General features: G+C 36.2%; 1 protein-coding gene across 5 annotated transcripts in view; it reads right to left on the minus strand.

Annotated features, from left to right (window-relative positions):
* The window catches only part of trh (PAS domain-containing protein trachealess), a 309,891-nt gene that overhangs the window by 103,497 nt on the left and 187,779 nt on the right, over positions 1-18,615 (minus strand). For all 5 annotated transcript variants that reach the window (XM_069829497.1, XM_069829502.1, XM_069829499.1 and 2 more), the window contains exon 4: positions 3,515-3,604. In XM_069829497.1, coding sequence (XP_069685598.1) covers positions 3,515-3,604 — 90 coding nt within the window. The remainder of the gene's footprint in view (positions 1-3,514; positions 3,605-18,615) is intronic.

Raw genomic sequence — 18,615 nt, forward strand, 5'->3', positions numbered from 1 at the left:
TGGCCAAAGTACCCCACCATCTCTTACAACACACGCCCAACTCTGCCCCCCCCCCTTGCCCGCCACCCGATTGAACCTCCCACTGAAAACTTCTATCTCCTTTATACGAGAAAGACATCAAAGGCTGTATGAAACATAAAAAGAACGAGAAATATTGTTAAAATAAGAGGTGCGAGTTGTGAGTATATAAACTTGAACCAATACTGTGGCATGTAACTCGCAGAAACAGCAGTTTGTCACCCTGTAAAAAGGGCAAATGTATGTAATGCGTGCTTTCTCGGAGCTAACATTCTATTTACTTTAAGAGCTTAGAGTAGTAAAGTCTTTATCGTTGCTTAATGCCTTTTTGAATTTGAAATAAAAGCTAAATCATTTATTTAAAACACGTAACTCAGTTTATTTAACGCTTCTTCATACCAACATAACTTCAAAATGTTACTCTTTTACGTTATTTTGAAACATTTTGACATAATGAAAATTAGAGGACAGCTACAAAAAGAAACAAGATGTAGGTTACATATAATCATACGATTTATAGCCTACATGTAGAGGGAGTCGGGAGGAATAGTAAATGAAGAGATTCTTTTCAAAAACTGAACATGTCCAAAATTTACGAAATTGTGTTATAAATCGATTATGGTAGATCTATCTGACATTTAACTAGATGTAAATTTATTTTTAGAAGAAAGTGTTAATATTGATTTTCGCATCAAAGCTGAACATGTACATCCAGTTCATTTCTTCCAAACATTTTTTCTCAAAACAACATCTCCAGTAACTGAGGCGGTAGCCGGAAAATGGGCCCAAAGGTCTATAGGCCCTTTTTCGGGAGAATGTTTAATTCGATTCTCCGTTTTAAAAATCTACTTGCTTACAAAGTTTCGCTTCAATATCTTGTAAACAGAGGGCAGGGTAGCTAATTGAATGAACCCATGCACCCTTGCGTAGTTGTGGAACTCAGCAATCATCAGTGAAGATGATCCTCAAAGTGAGTGTGAGTTCATCCAGGATGTGCACTAAAGTGTAAACTGTACTCTGAAGATAACTTTGAAGTGAGTGTGAATCAATTCTACATTAATACTAAATAACCTGTAATCTGTATTCTGTACTCGACAGATATTCCTTATTTTGACGTATTCAGTACAATTTATGACGTAACTGTGAGATATATGTAAGAAATATAATTTTATTAAAATGATTAAGAACTTGTGAACATCTGTAATATGCGCTGTCCAATGCTGATGTTTAATGTCTGCTAAAATATAATCATATTGAAAGTATTTTGATAAAATAAGCTTGTTCTCTGGAAAAAGAGCCTATAAATGTTCCAATAAAATATGTATATTTATAACACAATTAAAGTCGGAATGTATTATTTAACAAAAACTTGTAGACATATATTATCGTAACAGTATGCAAATTGTTATTTTGATAAAAGTGTAATTACCTAAAAATAAATCTTTCAATCTTTGTTTTCTCGAAACATGACTTTTGCTTATGGGCTCTTTTTCCGGCTACCGCCTCAATTACTATAATGTTTAATAGACTTTTTGAAATCAAAATAGCACATGTCCAACTTAGTTCTAACAGTCGTTGAAATTTCCCGCTATTTTCAACTATTGCCAATTAGTGATGAAGGTCATTTTAGGGCATTTGAACCTTCCAACAATGGGCTACAAAAATTTAATCAGAAGGGAAGATCAAAATCTTTGGCAGCATAGAAGAGAAAAAAAATGAGAAATACGGCAATCCTGATCCTCAACTAATTCAGTTAAAACAAAAACCGAGACCTTGCTCGCACAACAGAATGTAAAAGAATGTCAATATAAAGTGGTCAATGTGTAATATAATATCATTAATTAACACGAATTATTATTTGTGAGTGTCTGGTGGATGACTGTGGCTTACAAATCGAAAAGAATAACCCTTACTTAATTTTGTAAAAGGATGTCAATATAAAGTGTTCAATGTGTAATAAGCCTGTCATTCATTAACACGAATTCTATTAATAATTAATAATAAATAATTGTATTACGTTCAAATTCTATTTTCAGCAAAACTAAACATATCCAAAACTAAATATGTCCAAATGTTTTCTTGCAATTACTAGAGTACCGCTGGACTCAGTCCTCTTCAATTCATGTAACATATCATGCTCCCTAAAGCCTATACTTTTATTATGTAAAATAAAAAATCAAAATATTTCTTTGTTTCAGAAGATATGTTTTTGGCTTCTCCTGAAGAATTTAGTGAAGTGAACATGTTTCAGTTTTGAAAAAAAAAAAAACTCTTCAAATGTTTTAGGTTGTGACAGTATGGACTATTGTGAGTAAAAATGTTCATATAACCATGTGTCCAACTTCGGATGAAGAAATTCAGCTATTTGAATACTATGCATGACAAGCCTTACAAATGATATGAAGAATAACAAATGACTACGCAACTATTGACAACGTAATTTACAAAGGAATAGTACGTGTCACCCTTCTGAAAACATCTGAGGGCAGCATTGTTTTTAGTTTCTTGATTACAGGGGTGGGCATGTTCTTCCAACATGACGGAGCTCCTGTACATTTTAGCCTTCAGATCAGACATCACCTAAATCTTACATTCCCAGAACAATGGATCGGCCGCAGTGGTCATGTGCATTGGCCACCAACGTCCCCAGATCTTACTCCTGTCAATTCTCTCTTTAATGATATTATTTTTCGTAATATTGATGTGACTACGGTTAGTATAGGCCTATACAATATGCTGTAGAATACTAACAATAACAAAATGGAGATCTAAGAACGATTTTTGGATTTCATGTGAATACCAATTTGTTCCTTCATACTAGTAATTATATACAAAAAAATCTTCGCATCAAAAATCAGAAACTGGTATAGTTGCGGGATAGCAAACCTCGCTGAATGGTAGCTCTTATCATAGAATCTAATGACCTTTACTTTAAAGATTAGATTAATTTCTTGTTACAACATACTCCTACTAAAATTTTGCCTAAAACTGGTATTACTTGTAAGACAATATCTGTAATAAGATTGGAGAGTTAATAATATTATTAATAATATTTCTGGTAAGACCAGAAAAAACTGGAGATAGTTTATTGATATTGCTAACAAGTTGAGGAAGAAATTAAGTGTAAAAAAACGACGATTATAGTTTCTAAGGCATCACGATCAACTCATACACCAAAAGGTAAGCGACCGATGATACAGAATAGTACTAACTTAAAAAATATATTTTCTAGATAACGTAATAATGTGTTGACAATACCTCGGATTTTTAGGCTCGAATAGGATAGATTGCAAAACTTATATATAAAAATCCCTAAATGTATGCAACACGAGAAACTCTCGAGCGATGATATCGCCTAAAACTAGGTGTATATGTTTCAGTCTATGCTAAACGAGACTAAAAATCCGAGATATTGTTATGACATGAATAAAAGCACCACTTGACATGCAGTAACCTACTTACTGTAGATGTTGCTCTGCAATGCAGCGCTACTAACCTGCGACAGACCCAGGTAGATGGACACAGTCTCCGAGATGTAGAGAAACCGGCCGTCCGCCGCCAGCGCGAAGGCGAATCCATCCAGCGACTGCAACGCCAAAACACAGAATACGATCACAAAACAGAGAGTGCCGAACCTCAGTCTGGATTGTCTTGCATACATTAAGTACAAACACAGACATATTTCTGCAAATGTTTGTATTATATGCACACCATTTTTGTGGAATATACGTAGGCAGTGACCGAGCACTAGGTTCGATCCCAAGAATCGGTTGCCCTGACTTGGATTTTTCGTAATTTCCCAAGTCTGTCTAGGAGAAAGCCGTAATAGAACCAAGAATCTCTGCTTCTCCTGAATATTGTAGGAACTCTTCATCGTCATATACAGTAATTTCATATGTATTTCAGCCATTTTCATAGAGTACCTAGATAATAATTGAATACAGGAGTCAGTGGTGAAGCTCTTAAGAGGCTTTTGAGGCTTAACCTACTCAAAAATTCATATATTAATTCACCATTGGCAGTTATTCCAGGATGGAGAGTTCAGTGCGAGAGGCTTGTGGCATAATCCTCTAAAGACATCAAGCTACGATCTTGACTCGCAAGCTTGAGGAGGATCGTGGAGGAGGTATCGATTCATCACATCTCCGTACGAAAGGCGGCTTGCCTCTCAGTCACAATAATACGTTGCGCTACTGTATATAAGTGTTCTGTGAATGCGCTGCATTGTTGAGTGTTCGTTTAATCAAAAGTGCATGCGCTTATGTGTTACTTATTAATTTTGTGTAAGATGGCTCATACTAACAGACCATTGAGGTTCTTATTTGTACAATTAAAAGAGAAATCGTTTTAAAATTGGACGTACGAAACAAAATATTATGCTTACAAAGATAGGAAATCGATACCGTATTTACATATTAAAATGGCGAATGGAGAAAGACAAAATAGAAATTTTCAATTTTCACGATATAAGAAATATCTCTGACATAAATATGTTATATTGCTTTACCTGTAGCCCTATTATTCTGTTTGGGGGTGAACACCACCTTCTTGTGGGGATCTGTATCTCAAAAAATTTTATAAAAGAGCCAAGAAATATCTGTTCTATAAAAATATAATGGTAAGCAGATTTTTTCAGCCTATTCGGTATTTACACATTAGCTTCGCCACTGATAAGACTTGAGACAAAGGATCCAAACATCACCTACTTTGTTGCATAATCCAGGAAGCACTTACAACGGCTTTGCTTCTAGTAAACATAAGTTAACAGGTTTTCTTTTTTCCTCAGTGATAAACTAGCTGTAATAATAGTTTTTATGTATTATATATAATAAATAATATTACAAAATAATGCAATATGTTATAAAATGATGTATTACATTTGTTTAATATTTGTACACAATATATAGGTCTATGGTTTTACTTCCCATAGGAGATTTGTTTTCCCATTTTCAGTGCTATTAAAACATTATATATTTTAATTTTTTATGGGATCAGATACCATAGAACGTCTCAACTATCTCTGTAAAGGGACTCTAGGGTCCACTCATTACAGCTAACGAGGGATTTATTATTTCATTAACCCAATTTATTTTTATTTGAGTACATATATGTACACTGATTTATTGTACGTTAATGGAAGGCTAAAGCAAGGAGATGCACTGTCACCTTTAATTTTTAACTTTGCTCTAGAATATGCCATTAGGAAAGTCCAGGATAACAGAGAGGGTTTGGTATTGAACCGGTTACATCAGCTGCTTGTCTATACGGATGTCGTGAAATATTAGGAGAAAATCCACAAACGATTAGGGAAAACACGGGAATTTTACTGGAAGCAAATAAAGAGATAGGTTTGGAAGTAAATCCCGAAAAGTCACAGTATATGATTATGTCTCGTGACCAGAATATTGTACGAAATTGAAATATAAAAATTGGAAATTTATGATTTTAAAAGGTGGAAAAATTCAAATATCATGAATGACACTCGGGAGGAAATTAATCGCTTAATAAATATGGAAAATCTCTGTTATTATTCGATTGAGAAGCTTTTGTCATCCAGTCTGCTGTCCAAAAATCTGAAAGTTAGAATTTATAAAACAGTTATACTACCGGTTGTTCTGTATGGTTGTGAAACTTGGACTCTTACTTTGAAAGAGGAACAGAGTTTACGGTGTTTGAGAATAAGGTGCTTAGGAAAATATTTGGGGCTAAGAGGGATGAAGTTACAGGAGAATGGAGAAAGTTACACAACACAGAACTGCACGCATTGTATTCTCCGCCTGACATAATTAGGAACATTAAATCCAAACGTTTGAGATGGGCAGGGCATGTAGCATGTATGGGCTAATCTAGAAATGCATATAGAGTGTTAGTTGGGAGGCCGGAGGGAAAAAGCCGAGACTTAATGGGATGCTAATATAAAAATGGATTCGAGGGAGGTGGACTATGGTGGTAGAGACTGGATTAATCTTGCTCAGGATAGGGAGCGATGGCGGGCTTATATGAGGGCGGCAATGAACCTGCGGGTTCCTTAGAAGCCATTTATAAGTAAGTATGTTAATGGAAGTCATGGTTGGATCCATCCAATCGGAAGGAGTATGCTCATTGTCTCAACTCTTGCATTCAATTTTCCAGGAACTCTACATTTTCCGCAGTAGACCTGCCATCTGTACGGGAGGTATGGGAACTGGCTGATTGTGCTCCCCTCTGTCGAAAGGCGAGAGGATCTTGTACGAATGGTAACCAGTGATAAGTGGAAACGCCTCTCCAATACGGTATAGGATAGACAGAACACACCAATTTTTATTTCTTCTTGTGTTTGTTGCTGTGTGTTAGTCCACTTGACCAAGTCTAGAATAATTCTTGTGGATGGGCAAATGTTGAGCTGTCATCAAAAATCAGATCCGTGGGCACATCATTGTGACTGTAGGGTCTTTCTTTTGTAGATGTTGGTATATTGAAGACTGGTGATGACAGAAAAAAAAAGTATTAGGCTTACTTCGGAGAAACTCCGCCACAACATCGCCTTTGTTCTCCACAAAGAGCATGGAAAGCTGATACTCTTTGTGACTGAAGTAATGGTGGGCGTATAATTTTCTTCGCCAGCTAGAAAGAAATACAGTCAATTCTCGCTAAAAGAGTTTACCATGTTCGCGGATTCTCTCATTAAAGTGAAATAATTTTTCAACCATTACACAACTCTGTATGATTTCTAAGAGCCCGCATTTATATGCACTAAAAGTTAATACTGTTACTCGGTATAGTTTATAAAAATACAAGCCGTACCCCCATTCCTTTTATATGGCATTCCTGTTATTCAGTATTTCCCTTTGGTACAGTTAACGGTCTTTAATCCTCCTAATACTGGTGAAAGACTACAGTCACTAATCGCTATTATCGACCTAATCGCGATCTGGTTTGTAGTGTGTTACCGTCCTGATCGCGATCAGAAGCTAAATACTGTTTCCAGAACTAGATAATCGCGCCGAGGCACGGCCCAGTGGACGAAAGTAACATTTTAGTAATCTTTGGTTTCGAATCACCTTGATTTATATTATTTACGAAGTCGTGATAGCTTCTGCTGTGGAATTTTGTTACCCTTCCTATTATATGAAATAGAAACAAAAATGAATGGCTAGAAAATCGATTTTGCTGCTATCAGACGTAGTGGAGAAATTGATGCAGATGTGAGAAAAGTAAAAAGAAACATATTAACAAATGACAGACGAATTATTCATATTTCATATATTATATATTATAGAGAGCAATAGAAGGCTGCTGAAAGATGTTTCATTTCAATAAATAATGGATTACAAACTGGAACTGGTTTCTTTTTCAGATTTTCAATTTCAGTCTCCATTACGACGCTATCGTTGAGGTTAGGTTTTATTTTAAAAATATGTTTTATTACAAAATAATATAAATTTTTGGCATGATGATATAAATTTTATAGGTTATAAAATCTCTTTTCAAAATAATATAAATAGTAATGATATAAATTGTATCATTTTACATTGTAAAGCATATAACAATTTTAACAAATAAATTCCCATATCAAGCTGCAAGAAACAACAAAAAAAGGTAAAAAAAAGCAATGAACAAACATCAAAAGAAAGTATGATCTTTAGGTGTTGTCCAGGAGGGAAACAAATATATACGTATGTACATAGAGAAAATTGTTTCCTCTATGGTAATTCAGCTGTTGACCAGACGGCACCTAGTGTGTCACCACATTTTCGGTAATCGCGATCGGAGCTAATCGCGATTAGCGACTGTAGTCTGTCACCAGTATAACCGTCTTTACGGTTTACAAGATGCATTTTTCAATCCTTGTGACTAAGGTCTTTGTTTTTAAGAATAGAAATCTTGTGTCTGTCCTATCCGACACCAATCCATTCTACTATACTAAGTGTCATTCTTAACTTTTAGTAGATATAAATCCGGAATCTATGTGTTGTTTACTTTTTATGCTGATTTCGGAAATTTTCTTGGTTTTTTTAATCACATACATTTTTTTACAATAGAAACAAGTTTACCTCACAAGACATCCCTGAGAGCATTATAAACCAGTACGGAATTAATTTTGTCTACTGCGAGATAATTTTTTCTCCTGTCTTAAAGTATCAATCTTCTGACACCAACTAACAAGCAAAAATTCTCATGGGGGCAGATAAAAATATTATTTCTTTTCTTCCAATATGTTAATAGTGTCAAAACAAGCGCTTACACAAATTTTGGCCACTCGAGCGCAATTACGAGGGCAGTAAAAATGTTACCATGGAACCGTTTACAGAAAGAAAACACAATTTCATGGAAATATTTATTGGAACAGATACAGCAATTATTTAACTATTTTCAACATATTCCCCACGAAAATGAGATATTTGTCATGTCGTGGAATTAACTTTTGTATCCCTGTGTCGTAGAAGTCTGCCATTTGGGATCGGAATCAGTATGTGACAGCCGTCTGCACCTCTCTGTTGATTCCATGGTATGAAAAATGTCGCAATTCCGGTGGGAAATATATCGAAAAATAGCTCCATAGTTGCTGTATCTGTTCCAATAAATTTTACCATTGAAATTGTGTTTTATTTCTGTAAACGGCCCAGGAAAACTTAGTTTTTACGACCCTCGTAACTGCGATCGAGTGGCTAAAATTTGTACAAGCACTTGTTTTAACATTATTAATAAGGTGGAAGAAAAAAAATTAACTTTTTTATCTGCACCTTTGAGAATGTTTGCTTGTAAGTGGCTCGGCAGCCAGTAGTACATGAAAAGACAACAGGAATACATGCGATTAACAACTTTGTCAAAGTACACGTGAAATTGAGGAGGTAGACCAGTTACGCCAAAATTGTAATTCGAGCCACTGGGAAGAAAAAAAGTGTCATGGTCTTGAATGGACAAGCAGGTAATTTGGAAAAGAAGTTTTTACTAACGTTAGCCAGACATAGGAAACAGCCTAGTATAATTAAATAATAAAAAAAAAACAGAAAATTTTATTCATACGGTTTGTATCTGAACATGTAAAACTATGATCCACCTACCAGCGGCGCGCGGTAGGGTCGCGATTAAGGCGTAACGCTACAAAGTCGGAGGGTCGTGCGTTCGATTCCCAATGCGATCATGGATTTTCTCCACTGTTCTAATCCTTCCGGTCGTATTATTTTCCTGGGGTTAACTCAGTCTCCAACAGAAATGAGTAACAGAGTTATTTCCTTTGGAGTAAACGTAGCTGGCTCATAGGATTAACATCCTTGTTGTCATTAATACTGATTGTCTGTAAAGATAGTAGCCTTAACCTCACGCCATTCTATGGACCGATGTTTCTTTTAATTATGTTGATTAGACCTCTTCAACCAAACCTATGTTACTGTACTATTATGAAGAAAGCAGTGTGTAACGTATATTTAAAAAATGCGTATTGTGAATGAATGAATCCAGTCGATGATCAAAACAAATTGGGGAACCGAGTTATACCTCTATGGAGGAAGAAGAGAAGGGAGACTGGGCTTAACCTGGTTTCGTCTAGGAGCTTGGAGGACACTTAAAATCGTCAACGAAGAGTGGGCGAGAAATGCGTATTGTAGTAAATATAATCTATTCTTTACACGAAATCAAAAATGTATAGTGCAAGGTAGCAACATTTTATGATGAATAAGGTCCTGGAGGAAATTTAAGCCCTTTCGCCCACTGGATCAGTGGATCTACATTCATGTCTTCCTTACTTACGGAGTTTTCTAGAAAGCTGGTCTCCACGAATAGCGAAAATTGACTGTGTAAACTAATGTTCAAACGATATACAGGATGACAGGGGTATAGGCCTAACTGCATTAATTTTAAAAACCGAATGTTTAGGTTGTAAGTAACCGAAAAGTCAAACATAATTTTCGTATTTTAATACTGGTTTAGTCGAAAAAAATAGTGTCTGAAGTTTGAATTCCATTCATGGCAAAACTATTGAGTAATGAGGCATTTGAGTGGTAAGATGTGAACGCGAAGAGCAAACCGAAAAAAAAAAATTTCCTTTGTCATTTCTTCGAAAAACGTTTGGTTTATGTAATAACTTACAAAATTACCAGATTGAAAATGCATTTAAAGAGTAACGGAACCTTAAGAGAAATCTGGCATCACTGCAATTAAGAGCTGCTCGGCAAGTGTACACCAGCGTATAGGGAATATTTCAAGTATGGACACTTCGGGTCGGTACCTTTGATGTAACAGGACTGATTTCAATAACCTTCAAACCAGCTTGAGCGTGAGATTCTGCTTTTTCCCTAGAGTTAGCGCTGACATCACACCAGCTAGCAGTCGACACAGAGGAATATAACAGACATACAATTAATACATCTAGGTACATTATGTACTCAAATAAAATAAATTGGACCGATGAAATAATAAATCCGTCATTAACTGTAATGTCTAGACTCTAGAGTTCCTTTATAATGAGAGTTGAGACGTTGACCCCACCAACAATTAAAATATGTAATGATTTGATAGCGCTGAAAATGGAAAAACAAAACTCCTATGAGAAGTAAAACCATATACCTATATTATATTGTATGTACAAATATTAAACGAATTTGATACATAATTTTATAATCTATTATATTTTGTAATATAATTTATTATATATAAAACATAAACAATTATTATTACAACTAGTTTATCACTGAGAAATAAGGAAACGCTGTTAACTTGAATTTATTTGAAGCAAAGCGCTACTGGATTATGCAATAAGGTAGGCGATGTTTGGATCCTGTGTCTCAACTCTTATATTTAATTATTATCTTAGCGTGTGTTCGATTACAGTAACCTCTAGCGCTTGAAAGCGGAACTAAACGCCGGCGCACAGAGAAACAAAACAGAAAAATTCGCTCAGTGTCCATTCTACATAATCCCTATTCGCTGTGTACACTATCTGCGTTCTTACGTCGTACCTCAGCAGTTGCAAATCTTATGCCAGTCTCTTCGTGGATTCTAAAGATGAAGTCAATTAAGGACAATGCCAAAATGTACTAATCATGAGTATCCATATAAGTTTTAAATTTATGGCGAATCAAGCATTGCCCTGTTGCACGTAACCGCATCCAAACTCTCAATAGAAAATCGAGATTTTCCATAAACATTATACGTAGAGAAACGATTATTGGAACTTATCTATTAGATTTATTGATTAATTATTACTAGTTAAAATTAATGCAGTTATACACCTTTCACCGTATATACTACTAAGAAGAATACTATCACAAAAGTGAAGAAATAGTGTGTAATTAATAATAATAATAATAATAATAATAATAATAATAAGGTAAAAACGTAATACGGCGAACGCTAAGCTCCGCCCACGACCCCTTTCCACTTTTCCCCTCCTAGCTCATCAGACACTCTACGTGATAGGCTAGTGTTGTGTCGAATGCACATTTCATGTGGGTGGGGATAACTTCCCCTACTGGCGTTCGCCGTATTACGTTTTCGCCAACAACAATAATAATAATAATGATAATAATAATAATAATAATGATAATAATAATAATAATAATAATAATAATAATAATAATAATAATAAGGTAAAAACGTAATACGGCGAACGCTAAGCTCCGCCCACGACCCCTTTCCACTTTTCCCCTCCTAGCTCATCAGACACTCTACGTGATAGGCTAGTGTTGTGTCGAATGCACATTTCATGTGGGTGGGGATAACTTCCCCTACTGGCGTTCGCCGTATTACGTTTTCGCCAACAATAATAATAATAATAATAATAATAATAATAATAATAATAATAATAATAATGATAATAATAATAATAATAATAATAATAATAATAAGGTAAAAACGTAATACGGCGAACGCTAAGCTCCGCCCACGACCCCTTTCCACTTTTCCCCTCCTAGCTCAACAGACACTCTACGTGATAGGCTAGTGTTGTGTCGAATGCACATTTCATGTGGGTGGGGATAACTTCCCCTACTGGCGTTCGCCGTATTACGTTTTCGCCAACAACAATAATAATAATAATAATAATAATAATAATAATAATAATAATAATGATAATAATAATAATAATAATAATAATAAGGTAAAAACGTAATACGGCGAACGCTAAGCTCCGCCCACGACCCCTTTCCACTTTTCCCCTCCTAGCTCATCAGACACTCTACGTGATAGGCTAGTGTTGTGTCGAATGCACATTTCATGTGGGTGGGGATAACTTCCCCTACTGGCGTTCGCCGTATTACGTTTTCGCCAACAACAATAATAATAATAATGATAATAATAATAATAATAATGATAATAATAATAATAATAATAATAATAATAATAATAATAATAATAATAATAAGGTAAAAACGTAATACGGCGAACGCTAAGCTCCGCCCACGACCCCTTTCCACTTTTCCCCTCCTAGCTCATCAGACACTCTACGTGATAGGCTAGTGTTGTGTCGAATGCACATTTCATGTGGGTGGGGATAACTTCCCCTACTGGCGTTCGCCGTATTACGTTTTCGCCAACAACAATAATAATAATAATAATAATAATAATAATAATAATAATAATGATAATAATAATAATAATAATAATAATAATAATAATAATAATAAGGTAAAAACGTAATACGGCGAACGCTAAGCTCCGCCCACGACCCCTTTCCACTTTTCCCCTCCTAGCTCAACAGACACTCTACGTGATAGGCTAGTGTTGTGTCGAATGCACATTTCATGTGGGTGGGGATAACTTCCCCTACTGGCGTTCGCCGTATTACGTTTTCGCCAACAACAATAATAATAATAATAATAATAATAATAATAATGATAATAATAATAATAATAATAATAAGGTAAAAACGTAATACGGCGAACGCTAAGCTCCGCCCACGACCCCTTTCCACTTTTCCCCTCCTAGCTCATCAGACACTCTACGTGATAGGCTAGTGTTGTGTCGAATGCACATTTCATGTGGGTGGGGATAACTTCCCCTACTGGCGTTCGCCGTATTACGTTTTCGCCAACAACAATAATAATAATAATAATAATAATAATAATAATAATAATGATAATAATAATAATAATAATAATAATAATAATAATAATAATAATAAGGTAAAAACGTAATACGGCGAACGCTAAGCTCCGCCCACGACCCCTTTCCACTTTTCCCCTCCTAGCTCAACAGACACTCTACGTGATAGGCTAGTGTTGTGTCGAATGCACATTTCATGTGGGTGGGGATAACTTCCCCTACTGGCGTTCGCCGTATTACGTTTTCGCCAACAACAACAATAATAATAATAATGATAATAATAATAATAATAATAATGATGATGATAATAATAATAATAATAATAATAATAATAATAGCAATAATGATAGCCTAGTGGTGTACTAGCTCTGAGTAGATCTATTCACGAAGTCGTCTTCGATGGTCTGGTGGTTACCACGATATCCATTGCATGCAAGGTTCTCCATGCCAAAGCCGGCTGAGACCTATAGATTCTTCAGCATGGCTTCCTTAGGAAAGGAAAGTAAGAAGTGGAAAGCCTTTATAATAGATTCATGACACTGAAAAACTTGTTCTTGAATGAGATGGCAAATTTTAGCGACCATTCATTTCTGGAGATAAAATAAGGAGGCTTGAATGAGTTACCTAAGTTGGGGCGGATCTGTACTATATGCTATCCATCCATTCATCGATTCATAATCACGAATTTCCGAGCACTCTTAAGAAATAATTTCGTTTAACATTAATATGAAAAATACAGCTGTGAGCAGTATGGGAAGATCCGGTTCCCTGTAGCACCCCAACAAATCATCATCATCGTCATCATCATCATCATCATCATCATCATCATCATCTCTCTATGGCGAGTCCTCGGCATCACTTCATTTCCCCCTTTGATTTGATTACCTGGTTGGGTTTTTCCGAGGTTTTCCCCAACCAAAAAACAAATGTCGAGTAATCTTTTGGCGAATCCTCGGACCTCACCTCATCATTGTAGAAAACTACTACATTTTAAAACTGTAAAAATTGTAAAATATTGTAAATATTGTAATTGTAATATTGTAAAATTTTGACTTGTTCGACATCTTAAAGTTTCATTGCTCATGTAAGATCTATGGAAGAGAATGAATGAATGAATGAATGAATGAATGAATTTCATCGCGGGTGTAGCGTAGAGCAGCCTCCTATGGTGCACCATATGCAACGATTCTATAGGAAAATTGGTCTACTTAACTGGCTTTCATATGAGTGAATGACGAAAATTCGAGTACTCGCCATTAGAAAAAGAAACAGTATGGGACGAAGATAAATGCAAATAGGACGAAGACCATGGTTATTGGAAGAAAAATAAATTGTGAATTCGAAATGAGGCAGTCGAACAAGTGGACAGCTTCAAGTACTTTGGATGTAGCTACTATAAGCATTAACATGAAATGCTGCCGGGAAGTCAGAAGAAGGATAGCAATGGCAAAGGAAGCTTTTAATAGAAAAAGGAGCATCTTCTGCGGACCTCTAGAAAAAGAACTAAGGAAGAGACTAGTGAAGTGCTTCGTATGGAGTGGCAATGGATGGGCTAAAAACATGGACGAAGTGAAGAGAAACGACTGAAATAATTTGAAATATAGATATGGAGAAGAATGGAGGGTGTGAAATGGACAGACAGAATGAGAAATTAAGTTGTGCTAAAAAGAGTAGGCGAAGAAAGATGATGCTGCAAAAGATCACAAAGAGGAAAGGGAATTGGTTGGGTCACTGGCTCAGAAGAAACTGCCTACTGAAGGATGCACTGGAAGGAATGGTGAACGGGAGAAGAGTTCGGGGCAGGAGATAACATATCATAAACATTAAGATATGTGGATATTTGGCGAGATGAGGCCGAGGATTCGGCTTACAGTTGAGGAAAATGTCAAAAAACCCAACTAGGTAATCAGTCCAAGCGGGAATCGAACCCATGCCCGAGCGCAAATCGGTTCGGAAGAAAAGTGCCTCAGCCGCCTGAGCTACGCCGGTGGATAGCAGAGAAGTATTTATGGACTTAATTAATTTATAAATTTATCTTTTGACGAGATGGAGAAGTTCAAATATCTTGGAGCAACAGTAACAAATATAAATGATAGTCGGGAGGAAATTAAACACAGGATAAGTATGGGAAATGCGTGTTATTATTATGCCTGAGAAGCTTTTATCATCCAGTCTGCTGTCAAAAATCTGAAAGTTAGAATTTATAAAACAGTTATATTCCCGGTTGTTCTTTATGGTTGTGAAACTTGAACTCTCACTTAGAGAGAGGAACATAGGTTAAGGATGTTTGAGAATAAGGTTCTTAGGAAAATATTTGGGGCTAAGAGGGATGAAGTTACAGGAGAATGGAGAAAGTTACACAACACAGAAATGCACGCATTGTATTCTTCACCTGACATAATTAGGAATATTAATTCCAGACGTTTGAGATGGGCAGGGCATGTAGCACGTATGGGCGAATCTAGAAATGCATATAGAGTGTTAGTTGGGAGGCCGGAGGGAAAAAGACCTTTAGGGAGGCCGAGACGTAGATGGGAAGATAATATTAAAATGGATTTGAGGGAGGTGGGATATGATGATAGAGAATGGATTAATCTTGCTCAGGATAGGGACCAATGGCGGGTTTATGTGAGGGCGGCAATGAACCTCCGGGTTCCTTGAAAGCCAGTAAGTAAGTAGTAAGTTAATTAATTTATAGTAAGCTATAGGAGATAAATACAGGGACATCACTTTATTTTTACTAACATTTTTAACATTAACCTGGCTATATTCGGAAACACTGTTACCCCCCCTTCGATTACAGGAATTTGGAGTTGCTAGTGCAATATGTAAAGAAATCATTTTACTAGCTATAGGAGGAGAGAAAAGTAGTTATCCATTTATGTTACAGGGAAATATAATATTACAATTTTCAGTTTGGTCATTACTTTACAGTCTTTTATCAAAAAACAGTAGAATAGTAACAATCTTTTTCACAAACTCAATCCTTTAGGCGGTTATATGCATTATGTAATGTCTACTTTATTCAGCATATTAATAACCTAATTTATTCCTGAGAATTTTGTGAGCACTTCCGTAAGAAACCCCAATTTCTACAGCTAACTTCTTGACCGACTTATTAGGACCTCGCTGCATCCTTTCTCTAGCATCTTCTACAGCATCTTCTGTCACCTTTATTGGCCATCTTACACTTTTCTTCCTTTCTGTACACTCTGTTGCTCTAAATTTATGTACCAGATTAATGACATTTCTACGAAAATATTCCGTAATGATATAATCAGGAAATTGTGAAAAAAAAAAAGAAAAACTGTTGTTCACATTCGGTTATATTGTAATTCCAGTTTCCATCATCGTCCTTCATACTTACAAACAGTAAAACAAAACCCTTGTTTAAATAATGCTGTTAAGTACAGTACCATATTATAGGGTACCGTACTTTGGGTAACTCTAATCTTTATTTGTGCTCAGTCCACACAGATAAATTCAGTTATGCTACACACCATACCTGTGTGAAAATAAACTTCAATAATATAAGCTCTTTCTTCTATAGAAAACGCAACATATTTCTGAAACACACTGTACTCTGTACTGTTTACTTCACTGCTAGCAACAGCGATCGTAAGTTTGTGTGACTGACGTTAGCAAGGACATTAGTGAAAGGGGTGGGAGTCAGGTACATTTAGAAACGCAGGCACAATAAAAATTGAAGTAAAAATAAAATGATGTCCCTGTATTTGTCAATGTGTTCATAAGTAACAGATATTATATGCAAGCGGTCACTTAAAAATAATCGTAATGACAGAAAGCATGAATGCATGGGGTCTTCTGAAGACCATCGATCACAGTGACTCACGTTCTTCGAACTATATTACGCTTTCAACCATCTTTCATTAAAATCAATTCTGACCGTGATTACATGAATTTTAATGCTACTACAATGTTACTTCTCCGCCATATGTTACCCTCTTAAGGGTCATTACAAATGGCATTATGCTATAGTAAAAAGTCTCATCAAAATTGCCACCAAGTCACCCCGTCTGAGGAGAAAAAATCCTTCACACATAAACTTGGTAAGAAAGTGGGGGAGGGGGGAGACTGGGGGTGCCTCTTCACACGACCTGATGTTGGTGCGCCTCACCCATGTTCTGGCCTGCAGTTATTCACAGCACGGCGTTAGAACCATTCTTTATACACCGGAGGGAGCGGACGTCAGCTCGGAAAAAAGAAGGACGCTACGAAGAAGAGGCGTTTCACAAATTGGTTAGGCGGAAGGGAAAAAGACTTAGTCTGTTGCTACTGCTTCTGCTATTTTTATGCCCTGAAATTCGCACAGAGTTCTTCGAACATCGTATGAAAGAATAAGTGACACATTCTTTCTCATTATAGCTTTTATGCGTTTCAAAATACTGCAGTTTCTTTTTCATATTGCGAATTACAATATTCGGAGGACATTCGTAAGTTTTGAATGCAATCATTTAACATGCATCGAGATAAAATGAACTTGAATTTTCTGAGTTAACGCAAAATAGTTATTTAGTCTGTTTCTATGATAATAATGATGATTTGTCTTTGATTGGGGTTCTGGCTGATATGTACATCTATTATCAGGCAGTACATCTTACTTGACGATGTGTGTCAGAGGAAGAACAATATTGTTTGAATGCATCTGAAGTCTGATTAGTGTAATAGTCTGCGATGTATATAATGAAGGGGGGGAAAGAACTGGCCACCCTACCCCATCATTTCCAAGCCTAAATGCCTAATGAATTATGCCTTTTTGGCTTAATTATGAGGTTGAAACATGTGTCATAGTTGACTAAATAACAATATATCAAAGAAAGCTTTTAATATGAAAAGGATATGCCTTCTGATTCGAAGTGGGCCCGAACGTGGTTACGATTCTCGCTTGGGCTGATTATCTGGTTGGTTCCCCCCCACCCCGAGATTTTCTCCAATCGTATGGCGAATGTCAGGTAATCTATGACGAATCTTCAGCCTCATCTCGTCAAATATCATCTCACTAACACTAATTTCATCGACACTAAATAACGCAATAGTTGATACAGCGTCGTTAAATAACTAAGCAAAAAATAGAAAAAAAGGAGCATCTTCTGTCGATCTCTGAAAAAAGAACTGAGGAAGAGACTAGTGAATTGCTTTGTGTGGAGTGTGGCACTGTATGGAGCAGAAACATGGACATTACGACGAAGTGAAGAGAAACGATTACAGCAGAAACATTTGAAATGTGGATATAGAGAAGATTGGAGCATGTGAAATGGACAGAAATGGTAAGAAATGAAGCTGTATTAGAAAGAGTGGATGAAGAAAGAAAAGTGCCGAAACTGATTAGGAAGAGAAAAAGAAATTGGCTGGGTCACAGGCTAAGAAGAATCTGAAGGAGGATGCACTGGAAAGAATGGAGAACGGAAGGAAAGTTCGGGCTGAAGTATATACCAAATAATAGACGACATTAAGATACATGGATCGTACGCGAAGACAGGGAGACTAGGAGGAAGACGTAAGAGAAAAGACTGGAGAATGCACGGTTTGCAGTGAAAGACCTGCCCCTGGGCTGAA

The sequence above is a fragment of the Periplaneta americana genome, chromosome 6 (assembly GCF_040183065.1).
Source record: "Periplaneta americana isolate PAMFEO1 chromosome 6, P.americana_PAMFEO1_priV1, whole genome shotgun sequence".
Lineage (NCBI taxonomy): Eukaryota > Metazoa > Arthropoda > Insecta > Blattodea > Blattidae > Periplaneta > Periplaneta americana.